The sequence below is a fragment of the Homalodisca vitripennis genome, chromosome X (genome assembly GCF_021130785.1).
Source record: "Homalodisca vitripennis isolate AUS2020 chromosome X, UT_GWSS_2.1, whole genome shotgun sequence".
Lineage (NCBI taxonomy): Eukaryota > Metazoa > Arthropoda > Insecta > Hemiptera > Cicadellidae > Homalodisca > Homalodisca vitripennis.
Genome location: NC_060215.1, coordinates 141,229,962 through 141,245,627, shown reverse-complemented (window position 1 = coordinate 141,245,627; position 15,666 = coordinate 141,229,962). Strand labels below are relative to the sequence as shown.

Genomic DNA, 15,666 nt, shown 5'->3' with positions numbered 1-15,666 from the left:
ACTCAGACTTGTTCAGAGATTCTCTCAAGGGGCTAAGGGTCTAGACATTACCCTGTCATTACATTATGCAAACTTTCCTACACTGTCACTTAAAAAAGCAGGTTGTTAAAAAACAGAGACTGTTATGGATATAACACAAGACATCGCGATCAGCTCAGAGTAGCTCAGCATAGGCTGGCTTGCCATGAGTATCTTCCGTCATAGGCAGGCGACATTTTGATTAACTGGATCTTGGATGGACTCAAAAATGACAATAATGCAATGAATTCAATGCCGGCCTCAAACATAGTTTAATATAAATTATATTTTACAGTATAAATGAATTAATGGAACACAGAAATAATTTCTCACTAAAATCAGACAATAACATTTAAAACATTCTAATCACTCCTAATATTTAAAAAATATTATCTTTGTATGTAGTAGTTTTTTGTATCATTTGATACATGTAAATAACATTGTGTTAGCAACAAATAAATTTATTATTATAATAGTTTTCCTGCAATATTCATCACAGAGTCTAAATCAATCTGTCGTAAAACCCAGCATTGGTAATAACCAATATCTTTACTTACATTCCAACAATGTTCACTGTACTATGTTAGCTGGAGAAATGCAAACAAATTCGTGTTGTTGTGTAATCTAGTTACAGTTTAGGTCTTTAGGTTTGTGTTTTTAGGTCCTATTTATTTAGTGATATGTTAAATTACTTGTCAAAGCTTTAATAACATGATTTCAGATGCATTTAATTAGTTAATAAGAAACTGAGCATATTCCTAGTACAAAGAATCTAATATAACACACGAATTTATTGATAGTTATGGTGTTGTGTCAAGTGGATCGGCTAGGTTTTTCGTGAAAGATGAAGAAATTTCTATAACCAAAAATAAACTGCAGAGATTTAAGTTCTAACCTACAAGAATGAAATTTACCCACCTGGTGATCTACACCATGTCTGACTAGGTAAGTCAGTCTTAACTCCGTAACCGTTGACGCTCCATGTGGAGTCATCATATAGGTTACTCAAATAGTGGAGTGTGTACCCTGCAATGGAATCATTCTTGGTTGCTCCATCATCCTGGTAGTAGTCAATGTGCATCTTTTGGATGACTCCATTGTCATCCACACCAACCTGAAGCATCATATAAACAAATTCCTTATGTCCCATATTCAGTCACCCTTCATTCACTAATCCACTGGCCTAGATTGACAAGACCATTTATCCGCTAGCATAAAATATTTGATGATCACCCATAAGAACAATGTTTGTTTGATGTTCAGACAAATTCCATGAAGTTAAATGTTCCATCATCAAACTTGATGTTATAGATATAGAAATAAAGCTTCGTGCAAGATTTTAATTGTATAAGTCAATTTTTTCGCAAGATATCATGTGGTCAGACAGACAGATAGAAATTACATTCTTTGTTTAAAGGTTATTTTTGACGATGGAAGGATTGTGAAGGAAACAGGATTTTTCCGGACATTTGCCATCGTTCAGTGTGAAAACAAGAAAACAGTAACACTACGTTTCGAGATCTGCAATCTGATCTCTTCTTCAGGTAAAAGAACTAACCTAATACATAATTACAAACTAAGTTAAAATAAACAAATCTTACTAAAGCGTTGTGGCACGCCTAAGTTCAGGAATCACAACCTACATGTTGTTGTCAACTTCACTAACACTAAAGACATGCACTTAATACATAACTATACAAAACACTAATCATTAAAAGTAAACTACGGAATACAGGTCACAATGCGTCTTCACTCGTCTACTGACCACCTACGACTGACCAGAGGGGACTAGCCAATGGCAATCGTGACGGCTGGCTAAAACAAGATGGCGGAAATACAAGGGAAGGGGAACAGGAATGGGCCCTTTCGTTATTATTGGTTCATGCGAGATGAACTTCTTAAAACCATATTGTGACTCCGCATTGGTTTATTACAAATATCCGATCCGTTTGATTACTTTTGGTTTTCTCTTTAGTTCATTTTTAGAATTGGCAACCAAAGCGGCCTAATCTCGACTGATGGTTGACTGATTGGTTGGTCTGCCAATTTAATTGTATGTTGCCTCAATTAATTTCCTTTTGAAGAAATGTGGTTCCGATGTATTATGTGGGCTTCATCCCAATTCATATGATGGTCTTCGGACCAACAATGGTGTGCAAATTTTGACTTTTCTGTGAAACCCTTTCTCGTGTTTTCTTTGTGTTCTTTTATCCTTACGTTTAGTTGGTCTTTTTGTCTCGCCTATGTATTCCCTATTGCAGCTACATTTTATACTGTAAAAACAGTTTTTGGAATCCTGTGTGCCATTTTTTGGTTTTGTTTTTACGAGACTTTGTCTAAGAGTGTTGTGTGTTTTAAACGCGGTTCTAATGTTGTACTTTCTACCTACTCTTCTAATTTTCTCCGATAATCCCGGCACATAAGGGATTGACATAAACGCAAATTTATCACAAATCTGTTTTTCTGACTCAGGAATGATTCTTCTGGTTCGTTTGCACTTATTAATTACTAATTGAGGGTATCCATTGCTTCTGAGATCCGATTCAATTTTCTTAAATTCTTCTTTTAGTCCATCTTTATCTGAGCACAAGCTCTTTGCTCTATCAAACAACGAGTAGGCTACTCCTTCTTTGACAGATTTTTGATGGTTGGATTGATAATTTTAAATATTTTCCTGTGTGTGTTATCTTTCGAAAAAAACAGTTGTCTTAAGGGACATCCCTATCTCTTAATACACACACAATCCAAAAAGGAAAGCTTGTTTTGGACTTCCACTTCCATTGTGAGGCGGATGGAAGGAGAAATACTATTAATGTGATTCAAAAAATTATTTAATTCAATGTCTCCATGAGAAAAAATAACAAAGGTATCATCCACATACCTCCACCAAAATCTTCGGTTTGAACTGAGCTGAAGCCAAAGCTTTTCGCTCGAATTCCTCCATAAAGATATTGGCGAAAATAGGAGACAGTGGAGAACCATTGCCATCCCCTCATCTTGACGGTAAATTTTACCCTCTAACTCAAAATAATTGCAATTGAGTGCATAGTTCTAAACAGTTCCATAATTACTGGCACGGGAACATCATGGAGACATTGAATTAAATAATTTTTTGAATCACATTAATAGTATTTCTCCTTCCATCCGCCTCACAATGGAAGTGGAAGTCCAAAACAAGCTTTCCTTTTTGGATGTGTGTGTATTAAGAGATAGGGATGTCCTTAAGACAACTGTTTTTCGAAAGATAACACACACAGGAAAATATTTAAAATTATCAATCCAACCATCAAAAAATCTGTCAAAGAAGGAGTAGCCTACTCGTTGTTTGATAGAGCAAAGAGCTTGTGCTCAGATAAAGATGGACTAAAGAAGAATTTAAGAAAATTGAATCGGATCTCAGAAGCAATGGATACCCTCAATTAGTAATTAATAAGTGCAAACGAACCAGAAGAATCATTCCTGAGTCAGAAAAAACAGATTTGTGATAAATTTGCGTTTATGTCAATCCCTTATGTGCCGGGATTATCGGAGAAAATTAGAAGAGTAGGTAGAAAGTACAACATTAGAACCGCGTTTAAAACACACAACACTCTTAGACAAAGTCTCGTAAAAAACAAAACCAAAAAATGGCACACAGGATTCCAAAAACTGTGTTTACAGTATAAAATGTAGCTGCAATAGGGAATACATAGGCGAGACAAAAAGACCACTAAACGTAAGGATAAAAGAACACAAAGAAAACACGAGAAAGGGTTTCACAGAAAAGTCAAAAATTGCACACCATTGTTGGTCCGAAGACCATCATATGAATTGGGATGAAGCCCACATAATACATCGGGAACCACATTTCTTCAAAAGGAAATTAATTGAGGCAACATACATTAAATTGGCAGACCAACCAATCAGTCAACCATCAGTCGAGATTAGGCCGCTTTGGTTGCCAATTCTAAAAAATGAACTAAAGAGAAAACCAAAAGTATCAAACGGATCGGATATTTGTAATAAACCAATGCGGAGTCACAATATGGTTTTAAGAAGTTCATCTCGCATGAACCAATAATAACGAAAGGGCCCATTCCTGTTCCCCTTCCCTTGTATTTCCGCCATCTTGTTTTAGCCAGCCGTCACGATTGCCATTGGCTAGTCCCTCTGGTCAGTCGTAGGTGGTCAGTAGACGAGTGAAGACGCATTGTGACCTGTATTCCGTAGTTTACTTTTAATGATTAGTGTTTTGTATAGTTATGTATTAAGTGCATGTCTTTAGTGTTAGTGAAGTTGACAACAACATGTAGGTTGTGATTCCTGACTTAGGCGTGCCACAACGCTTTAGTAAGATTTGTTTATTTTAACTTAGTTTGTAATTATGTATTAGGTTAGTTCTTTACCTGAAGAAGAGATCAGATTGCAGATCTCGAAACGTAGTGTTACTGTTTTCTTGTTTCACTGAACGATGGCAAATGTCCGGAAAAATCCTGTTTCCTTCAGAAATTACATTTTTCCAGCTCCTCAAGTGGTTGGTTTTGCTGACTCGGCTTTGCTAACTCTCAGTTAGGTTACTACAGTTGGCTTTTATTATTAATAAAACCTTTCAAATATATTAACGATAACTTAATTAGACCTATTTAACTCTACTTCCTAATATTTTAAAAATACATGCTACTTTAGTCAATCAATCAATCAATTCATTTATTGCCAAAAACATAACATGCATAGGCATTCGTTAAGAAAATTATAATATCCTAACTTAAAGTATAGACTACTGACAGATCAAACACAACAAGACCAAATCAATATAACAGGAGTGATCTACAATTTTATTATCCTCAACGTATTCCCGGACACTGTAATATTCTCTCGAAATAAGAAATTTTTTCAGACGATTTTGAAATTCCCTATCGTCCACAACAATTTTCAAGCAGGATGGCAAAGAGTTAAAAAGGCGGATGCAGGAGTAAAAACTTTGTTTTTCAAAAAAAGATGTTTTATGGCAGGGTAGGATTAGGTTGTTTCTTTTTCTTAAGGAGTAATTATGGGCTGGATTAACGTTGACTGAAAAAAGGTGGGGATACTTTTTGTAAAAAGAAAGACACTGAAGGATATAAATGGATGGGAACGTAAGGATATTATTACTGCGAAAGAAACCTCTACAAGACTGGGAACGACTCAACTTGAAAATAATCCGTATAGCTCTTTTCTGGAGACGAAAAAACATATTGAGTTTTCTTACTCTCGTATCCCCATATAGAGACTCCATAGCAAAGGTAAGGATAAAAACAGCCATAGTAAGTAAGCAAAAGAATTTCCTCACTAGCAAAACAGGATAGTCTATACATCAAAAATATGCAGCTGCTTAGTTTTTTCGTGACTTTATCAATGTGACTAAAAAAGTTTAGCTGATCATCCAAAACAATTCCAAGATAATTAACATTCAAAGAAGGACACATTTCTGACTCTCCAATCATAATGTTTTGAGATTCAATCAACGTTTTAGCAGACTTTCTAATTCCAAAATCAAGAAAATTGGTTTTAGATGTATTTACAAACAGAGAGTTTTCACCCAACCACTGCAGCAAATTACTGGCCTGAACAAAGGTTTGGATTTCAAGCTCGGCTCGATTGCAACCAGAGATGACCAAAGAGGTATCATCAGCAAACAAAAACAACTTGGAACCTTTCACGCTTCGATGGATGTCATTTATGAATAGTAAAAATAATAAAGGACCAAGTACGGAGCCTTGGGGAACTCCAATGCGTACTTCTCGCTCCTCAGAAAATTGTTTTCTTAAGCACCCTGTATCATCAATAAAACGAATTTCAACAATCTGTCTACGGTTCAGGAGATAAGAAGCAATCCAATCAAAAGCTTTCCCTCTAATACCCAAGTTTTCAAGTTTTCTGAGCAACAACCCGTGATCCACAACGTCGAAAGCCTTCGTAAGATCCAAAAATAGGCCAAACACGTGATTCCTGTTATCCAATGAGTTTGATACCTCAGTTAGAAGACTAAAAATTGCATTGACTGTAGACAACCCCTCACGAAAGCCATATTGATGGTCATGTAAAATTCCATTGACAGACAGGTAATTGGAAAGTCTGGTCAGCACAAGCCTTTCAAGAACTTTTGAAAATGTAGAAAGGATCGAAATGGGGCGGTAATTGCTAAGTTCATTTGGACTTCCTTTTTTCTTAAATATAGGTTTTACAATTGAGAGCTTCAAGTGTGATGGGAACTTCCCAGATTCAAATGACGAGTTCGCAATCTGTGCAAGAGGATCAGCCAATATATCTATACAGCTCAACAAAATCCTGGATGAAACTCCATCAAATCCTGCTGAATTGCTTGTTTTCAAGGACTTTACGACTGAGATGATTTCATTCTTATCAGTTGGAGCAAAAAAATATAGAGGAACTCATACTTGATGAAGACAATGATCTTGGAGGAACAAATGAAGAATTACCCTCAGAATCTCTCAAACTCTGGCTTATTTCTGCAAAATGGATGTTGAATTTTTCTGAAATCATCCTAGGATTGTTCATCAGATCGCCATTCTCGTCATTAAGCGTAATATGTGTGAAGGCATTAGCTTTCTTATCAGGAATGAGATCCTTAACCACATTCCAAGCAGCTCGCTGTTTATTCTGAGCCCCGCTGATGTAGGTCAATACTTTTTTCGCTTTGGCGGAATGGATGCGATTCCTAAACTCCTTCTTGGTTTGAATAAAAGAAACTCTCAAAGGATGAGAAGAGTCAAGATGCTTAGACAGCGAGTAGAGAAACAAAAGGCGATTATGAAGTTTTTTTAGATCTTCATCCAAAGGAATCCTCATCTGAGTGCCCCATGTACCGAACTTAATCTTTTTTGTAGGAAAAACACAATCAATATAAAATGACAAAATTGCAAGAAATGAGTCAAACATTTCATCAACATCAGCGGCTCCAAAATGCTCATGCCATGATTCACCCTCCAGAAGACTCCTCAAGACCCGAATGCCGTCCGGGGTGAAGCACCGCTTGAATGTAAATTTAATAATATTGTGGGTTGAAGGAACAAATGAGGTAATGTCTCCAATTTGCGCATGATGATCGGAAATTCCAGTAATTAGAACCTGAGGTGAAAACATATTCTTTGGAATATTGCTAAATATGTTGTCAATGAGTGAACTGGAACCATTAAATTCTCGAGTGAAAGTGTCTATTGTGCTCACCAAGCCGAACGAATTCATCAGATCGATAAAAATTTTAGATGACTGACTAATGGTGGAAAAATCTATATTGAAATCACCAGACAAAACAATCCATCTGTCAAGATGGATACAGGTTTCCAAGCAATGCTGAATCGATAGAAAAAAATCATTTATTTCAGAAATGCTCTGATTAGGTGGTCTATAGACACATATAAAAATAATACTATTTGCTTCAGACTCAACTCTAACACCACACAACTCACAAACACCCTCAATCGAGAACTCAGACATATCAATTTCATAAAACTTAAGTAGTTCCTTAACTAAAATACAAACGCCTCCTCTTTTTAAGATAGAACGACAGTACCCCGAAGCAATACAGTAGCCAGGCATGCTGAAAGAGTCTAGGTCCGCTTTATTAAAAAAATGCTCAGAGATACAAAGCAAATCTGGGGAGTACAGATCAAGTAAAACTTCAATTTGAGGCATTTTTGCCTTGGCACCCTGCACATTCTGATGGATAACTCGGAGACTTCGTAATAGAGGCCTGCCCACCAAAGAACAATTACCATTCATTAAAACACTATCCACTCTCGGCAAACAGCCCTCAAAAAACAGTCATTCTCAAGAGGATAGGTGTCTTTCGGCACTGTATCCGACATAACTGGGTGTGATTCGGACATATAGTTATATGAGAGATCTCGGTTAATTAAGACAGGAATAGGAGAGGTTTGGGAGCTACAATCAACAGGCATCATGTTAAAAAGGAGACTAGCTATCCTCCTCTTCCCTGAAATGTTAAGATGGAGGCCAAATTTGGTGTAAAAGTTGAGGCTTGAATACTGAGCTGAGTGACAGGAAATGGGCATGAACAAACTGTGAAACGATTTGAAAAATTGTCATATTAATCTTAGAAATCAAACTATTTAGATCAGGCCTATCCCGTCTATAAGGAAGGCCAACCACAATCACGTTTGTGTTGCTAGTCGATGTTAATAATCTGGTAAATGAGTTTAATAAATCTTCAATACTACAGTGTCCAGAGTTTACATCATTGGTCCCACCAAAAATTATCAAATAATCATTTTTACATAAATCACTAGATACATCATCTATATCATGTACAACATGATCCAACTTAGCACCAGGTCTGACAAAAGAAAGTACATCAGAAACCACTATTACATTTTTCTTGTAACAAGTTACTTAGCAGTTTTACTATGACTGTCAGTTAACAACCTAATTTTCCTTCTTGGAAGTCTTACAGAAACAGAAGGAGAGACATTTTCCTCATCGCAATATTCTGGTGTTAAGCTTAACACTTCCGTACTGATTACATTTGTTTTACTATTAGCACATTTGTTTGACCTAGAAGTCTTGTGTCTCTTAAGGTGACTAGGAGAGTTGTGCAATCTTATTGGACTACCAAAATCTCCACTTACTCTTGGAGTTACCCCTACCACCTCACAAGGAGGTTCAGATTCGTCAAGGGAAGAGAGGATGGAGTAAGGATTATTGTGCTCAAAAGAGACATCAAGAGAGGTACTGGGGTGAATTTTACTGGAAGTTTGGACAGTTACCCAACCTAACTCATCTGACTGCTCCCCTCCAGCCTCCAGGGAAGCTGGTTTAAGCTGTACTTTCATGAGATCAGGTTGATCAGTTGGCGACACTATCAAGCTACTTGAAGAACAAACCTCACTTAAATCAGAATTTACATGCAATATCACATCAGTGTACCAATCAAGAAACGGTATCTGCAACATCTTATTACAGTAAGCTTCATTAACCAATTTAGTATACATCAAGACATTCAAGCCACACTCATAGTTGTTGTTTTGTTTTGCACAATCCACCTCAACAAGAGTAAGTCCAGCATTCAGTCTCTCGATCAAAATGCTCGCACTTAAGAGATTGTGTTTGCCAAGCGAATCAAAATGGAATGCCTGCTTTACAAACAAGTCTACGAATAGTAAACTCCAGTGATCACCAGAATCACTTTTAATTTTATCAAGGTTATTGCCAACACAAAAAACGCATATTTAGAGTTATAAAATGATAATTCCTCTAGAATTGGCAAAACATCACCAGAATCACCCAACTTAACAAATTGCGTAACAGATGGACCGAAAAAGAGAGTTTCCGAATCTTTACTCGTCTGTTTGTCAGCAAAGGATTCGAAATAGGATTCAATAATTTTATCTTCTAGCCACCTACTGTTATGCCAAGATTTTTCCTCTGCATCTCGCAACTGAGCTGCCAATTTACTATGAACAGATATTAATTCGACATTTTGCCTCTGGTGCCGCTCAATTTGATTTTCAAGATTCGAGATAAAACTCTCCTTCTCAGATAGTAACCTTTGTACAGTATTACTTTGGCTTTCCATTAAACTAATTTCATCCTTAAGTTTACTAATTCTAGATTTCAGGCAACTATTTTCATGAGCTAAAGAGTCTTTTTCTTCTTTAACTACATCCTGTGCCGTTATCGAGTCATTGAAGTCTGAGATTCTTCGAGTTTTTTCATCCTGATATTTGGACTCAAGTTGGGCTGTCTCACGCTGGCAGGTGTCAAGCGATGTTTGGAGGCTGGAGCCTCGAGTCACGGCATCACTCAGAGAAGTTATCAACCGTGCAACAGTTGATTCCAAATCGTCCAGTTCAATCTCAGGGTAATTAACTTTTAGTTTATTTAAAACCATGCATAGATCAGTAACCAAAGTCTCAGATACATCATCAAGATTCAAAGTGTCTTTAAGAATTTCATCAATGGACAGAATGTGAGATTTAGTTTTAGCCCTGGTAAGAACCATTTTTGAAACAAATCACAAATCTAACCGATGACTCACTGTTGGTAGAGTTTTAACTAGAGTTAGTGATAAGTTTAAATTGTACAGTGCCTTCAAAACCCTGGATACAAGTACCGCATGCAGTAAAGATGTTAGAGTTGCCTTCAAATATTCCAGGCGCAAACGCTGCCAGCCGTAATACAAGGCAGCGGCCGCTTTTTACCGGTCAGATAGATCACTACCAATCTTATTTTGCATCTGTGTTCTAGTTAAAACCATTATGGCAAATGACAGAACCGGGCACACGTTAATAGATAGACAATAAATAATAGTAAGCTAACATAAAAACACATAAAACAACAACAAATAAACACTAGTAAAGAATAATTACAAGTAGTCAAAGATACATACAGGATACTTATCCTAGAGAGAATAATTTGAACAAGTTACATAATAAATATCACAATTAATTAAGACAGTAACTAGATACGGATAAATTATATTATTTTACCTTAACAAAGTATATACATAATTCTTACATTAATTCAGACCTGATAAATCAACAAATAATAGTAGGCTAATTTTTACAATAAAATATATTTTATACATACACAAAAATACAATATTAACAGTATAAATACAATATATAAACAACAATTAAATGAATGTTTTAAAATTAATAATAATGAGATTAAAATAATTATAAACAATATATAATTTTATTGCAGTTTAGAAGAAGCAAAAAGTTTATTCGGTGAGTGGTATTCGAACTGGTGCCGCCGTCAATCGCAGACAGCAGCGTCACTTGTTAGCCGCCTGGGCTACGAGACCAGTTGATAGTGCCGGTGGAGATGTCCTACTTGGCTCTAGCTTCCTCCAAGGTCGAAACGAACAGACCGGTTGTTACCTCGTGTGAAGTTTGTAGCGAGTACACAGAGGTTATGTCCAACAACCACCACAAATATTTACTTACGACTGATATGAATGATGGTCTTAGTCAATAAGCATGAGAATACTTAGTCAATATGTCTCTGCTAAACTTCTATGTAAGTATAGGGTCATAAAATGTAAAACAATAAATTTTAATGAAGACCGAATACACTTCTGCCTTAAAAGTACACGTCAGGTGTTAGTTATTATTTCTGTTAATTTTAATAACTTTATACTGTAGTAACTACTCTGAAATATGAATTTTCATACATTTTCCAATGTTTAACTTAGTTTGAGACAGGATTTTAAATTAAAATTCAAAATAACCGGGTATTTATGAAAATTGGGTATTTGACATAAATTCCTGGGTAATTTAAATCCCTAGCTGTATATAGACTCAAGTTTCATTAAAATCTTAGAAGCACAACTAATTTGAACCAAATTATTGGACTTACTGTTGAGCTGAGAGGCTGCTTAATACAGTAGGCTAATAGGTTAAGCCTCCTTGATAGCAAAATATGTAATAATGTATTAATGTATGTGAATGTAATCATGTATGTAATGCAAAACTTAAGTATTAATGTATTTATTAACGAATTACTTTTAAATTATCAATAAAAATGATCACAATGACCCTTGTCCTTGTTAACGTTGTGTATGTGCTTGGTTAATGCTTATGAATTGGGGTACTTTTCCTTTGGGTGATGATTCAGTTGGAAGAGGGGCAAGTATGTCTCTCGAGCCCATTGCATGTCATATGCTGACCATTGTTTAGTAATTATTTGCTCAAAACTACATAAAAATTGTATATATATATATATATATATATATATATATGTATATATTTATACTTTAAAAAAATAAAAATACTGACATACAGATAATACACAACAACTTTTACTAAAAATATTTTGAAAATGTGAATCATGACTAACATACTCTGGGAGGATCCGCTATGTAGAATGTATGACTAACGGGCAGGAACTGCAGGACTGCCCTGCAATAGCAAGGGAGCGCTACATCATCTTTGATAGTCTGAAATTTCTTCCGGAAGATCTGACCAGCTGTTTTCAGCGCTTTATAGAACTGCTGAAACCGTAAACTCGTTGGGCTCATGGTATACTTCCAGGGTGCGCAAAAGGCACTTGAGGCTCAAGTGCATGGCAATAGGCCACCTCGAAGAGGAAGAAGAACATACTCAGTTTTTAAATTAACCAAAATATTTTGTAGCTTTAGGATATGAATGTTATTGATGTGATGCGTTATCTATTTACTGCAGAATATGTCTGTAAATAATGTAAATGCTATTGAACCTTAATTCTAACTAAAGCCTCAACAACCTTAGTAACATTTACAGTAGTTGCTTTCGTGTATCTCGGATTATAAATTTACTTTGTAAAATATTAAAGCACTACTGACCAAGTAGTTGAAGAGACATCCAGCCCGCTTGCCAACAATCTCCATATTCTCTTCGATAGTCATAACAAAGCGAACAGGGCGCTGTAGAACGTAGGCTGATACAGCACAAGAGAGAGTAACTATACCAGACTTGCCCAGCTTGCTACCATAGCCTCCTCCACATCGGCGTACGGACATGTTCACACTGTGTACATGAAAGCAAATAAAACTTTAGGAATAAAGAAGGATAAATTCATACATAGCAGTACTTAATAATGCCCAAGTTGTTGAGCACTATGTAGATTGATTAAATGATAATAATTTTTTAATTTAAATTTTGTTCTATGTTTTAAAAGTAAATTTGTTATCATAGTCTGGCCAAATAACTCAGTGCAAGTTCTGAAAGTTACGAGGGTTATCCAGAAAGTAGATTAGGTTTTAATATAACCAAAAAACAAAGTATAAGAAACAAATTGTATTTCAAATTATATACATTTGAAAGTGACACTTAAATACTATTATCCAACATAGTCACCAAACAAATTTAGGCACTTATCACAGCAGTGAAATAGTTTTGAAATTCCAGCATTATAAATTCTGCCGCCTGAGACTTCAACAAGGTAGTCATACCCTCCCGCAGTTCCACATCTTCATCAAAGTGCTGCTAGATCTTCATTGCTGGAAACAGATGGTAGTCGCTGGATGCAAGATCTGGACTGTAAGGTGGATGTGGAAACACCTCCTACTTAAAAACATCCAAGACATTTCGAGTCCGAATTGCCATGTGTGGTCGGGCATTGTGCAAAACAAAATTTTTGAACTTAACTTTCCTCTGCGCTCATTTTGTATTGCTATTCTTAACTTTTGCAAGGTTTTACAATACCTAGCAAAATTTATGGGTTGTGTCATGTTCTAAGAAATCAACGAGAAGAACTCCTTTCCTGTCCCAAAAGACATTTACCATAATCTTCGGTGCCGACAATGATTACATGAATTTCCTTAGTTTTTGGGGAATGTGTGTGCCCTCATTCCATAGACTGTAAATTATGATTTGCAATTTCAAGTGTTTTATTCAAGTCTCATCTCCTGTAATGATTCAATCGAGCAGCCAGTCACCACCACCTTTTTCGTAAGTGTCCAAAAACGTCAATGAAGCAGCCAGATACTGATTTTTATGGGTTTCTGTTACGATTTACAGTACCCATCTTGCACAAAATTTATGGTAACCTAACTTAAGCATAACAATTTGTGTAACAAACTACATGAAATTTAAGTAAACTAAGTGAGAGTTCTGTTATTGTGAATCGACAGTCTTCTTTAATCTTCTCATCAACTTTAGAGACAATTTCATTGGTCACAATGCTTGGTCGTCCACTTTGTTCGTCATCATGCACATTAGTTTGGTCATTATTAACCTAACACATCACTGACGCAGTCCACCTTCAGTAATCACATTGTAAATCTCAATTGGTTTATTGTGCTTAGCTAACAAAAACCATATTACCGACCGCACTTCACAACTTACGAGATCTTCCTTTGTTTCACACATTTTAAACTGCTATTGCAAAACAAGGAATGACAGTCAACTCTCACTAGCACGGCTGGATAGCCACTGAATGAAGAAACGCCCTGACCTCAAAATGGCTGCAATAATCCTCTCCCTAGAGACTACAGAGTGAAATGTAATCTCCATTCTGGATAGCCCTTATATGAAATGTTTTTATCTAAAATATCTGTTGTTGGAAGTCAATTTAATTTGAGTGCCTTCAAATAAAGCATAATTTATTTTATTCTAAGCAAATAGGCTATCTAGTTTCACAAATTTTAGGAATATAGAATGGAAATTTTACTTCTATACCTCCATACTGTAATCAATATTTAGATACTTAATACATTTGGTATTTAGATTACTGATTTACTTACATAAATTTGATCATATTATCTTCACTTTTAGTCCTCATGTGATTAAGATGGAATAATAATTGCAAAAATAAGTTTGGATCTTTTAAATCTTTTTAATGTGAATTTGATGGTTAAGTTGTTACACTCAGTTCAAATAAATTCATAAATTCAAAAGAATTTGATATGTGAATTTAAATATAAATAATAAATACTTTATTTCTAAACACTTATTCAAAATTATTACATTTTCTTTTGCAACTTATTCCAAAACATAACTTTTGCTCCACTCACAATACATTAAAAGACTAACTATTAGCTATAATTATAACAAGATTTGAAATTTTGGAGTGAAAGTTATTAATGTACACGGCTTACCCTTGTAGAAAGTGTTACAATGGAATACCAGTTATAACACAGTACTTTTTTGTCTAAAATTAATCTTCTTTGTATAGTTAATTTTATTAGTTTCTCCATTAATATAAAATTAATGAACAACTTAAAGTTTATTATTGTATGCTACCTTTGATATTGGTTTCATAAAATTTTTTTAAAATTTATTATAAATATGGTCTTTTACATAAGTATCTTACTTTTGGTATTGGATTGGACAATGATAACTTCAATTCTCTATAATTGTATTCACTCATATATGCATACAAATTTGTTGAAAGATTGATTTCTGTATTTGTATATTCTTGTACAGAGGCAAAATTTGGGTCTAACAGCCCTTTCTTACATTTTACCTCTATACATTTTGATTGCACTATTATTTTATTCTACATAAACTGTGCTATTTAAAAATTATAATATAACAAAAAAGAAGAAATAAGAAGAAAATTTAATAAAATGGAATTTACTTACTTATTGTTTTATACACATTTAGCCCCTCTAAGCATAAATAATGAAATTGATTATTCGGATTAACCCATTGCGGATCACTGACGAGCTGAGCTCGTCACGCAGCGGCCGGGCCTAATGGCACAATGACGAGCTCAGGTTGCAAAAGTTGACTGCTTTTAAGTTTCCCTCCAAATAGTTCTATTAATGTCTGATAGATTGGGCGATCGTCTTCATTTGTCACCTAAGAGTGTTTAACAACGGTCTACGTTCAGAGTTTTCAAAAGTTTTATAAATATCCTACAGATCGCAGTTGTATGTTGAAGTTGAAAAATCATTCATATGAGTTTACTCTCTGCTTTTTAGCGCTTCTGATGGGTTGTTTTCCTCAGCTGTTATTATAATAGTAACTGGTATCGCATTTTATGGTATAATTTGCGTGTCATAATATGAGCTGATCGAAATGGAAAACTTACGATCGTCTGAACTTGATCGATATTTATTAGAGATATTTATTACAATAGTTCATAAACAATATATTGTATTTAATTATTTTGTTTTTAAGAATAAAGATGGAGATATTTTTATAAACTGGCATCCAGTTC

General features: G+C 35.2%; 1 protein-coding gene across 2 annotated transcripts in view; it reads right to left on the bottom strand.

Annotated features, from left to right (window-relative positions):
• LOC124369924 (xanthine dehydrogenase-like) overlaps positions 1 to 15,666 on the bottom strand; it is a 292,507-nt gene that overhangs the window by 92,887 nt on the left and 183,954 nt on the right. For both annotated transcript variants that reach the window (XM_046828119.1, XM_046828118.1), the window contains exons 17-18: positions 12,344 to 12,527; positions 937 to 1,132 (exon numbers count right to left, since the gene is read on the bottom strand). In XM_046828119.1, the coding sequence (XP_046684075.1) occupies positions 937 to 1,132; positions 12,344 to 12,527 (380 nt within the window). The remainder of the gene's footprint in view (positions 1 to 936; positions 1,133 to 12,343; positions 12,528 to 15,666) is intronic.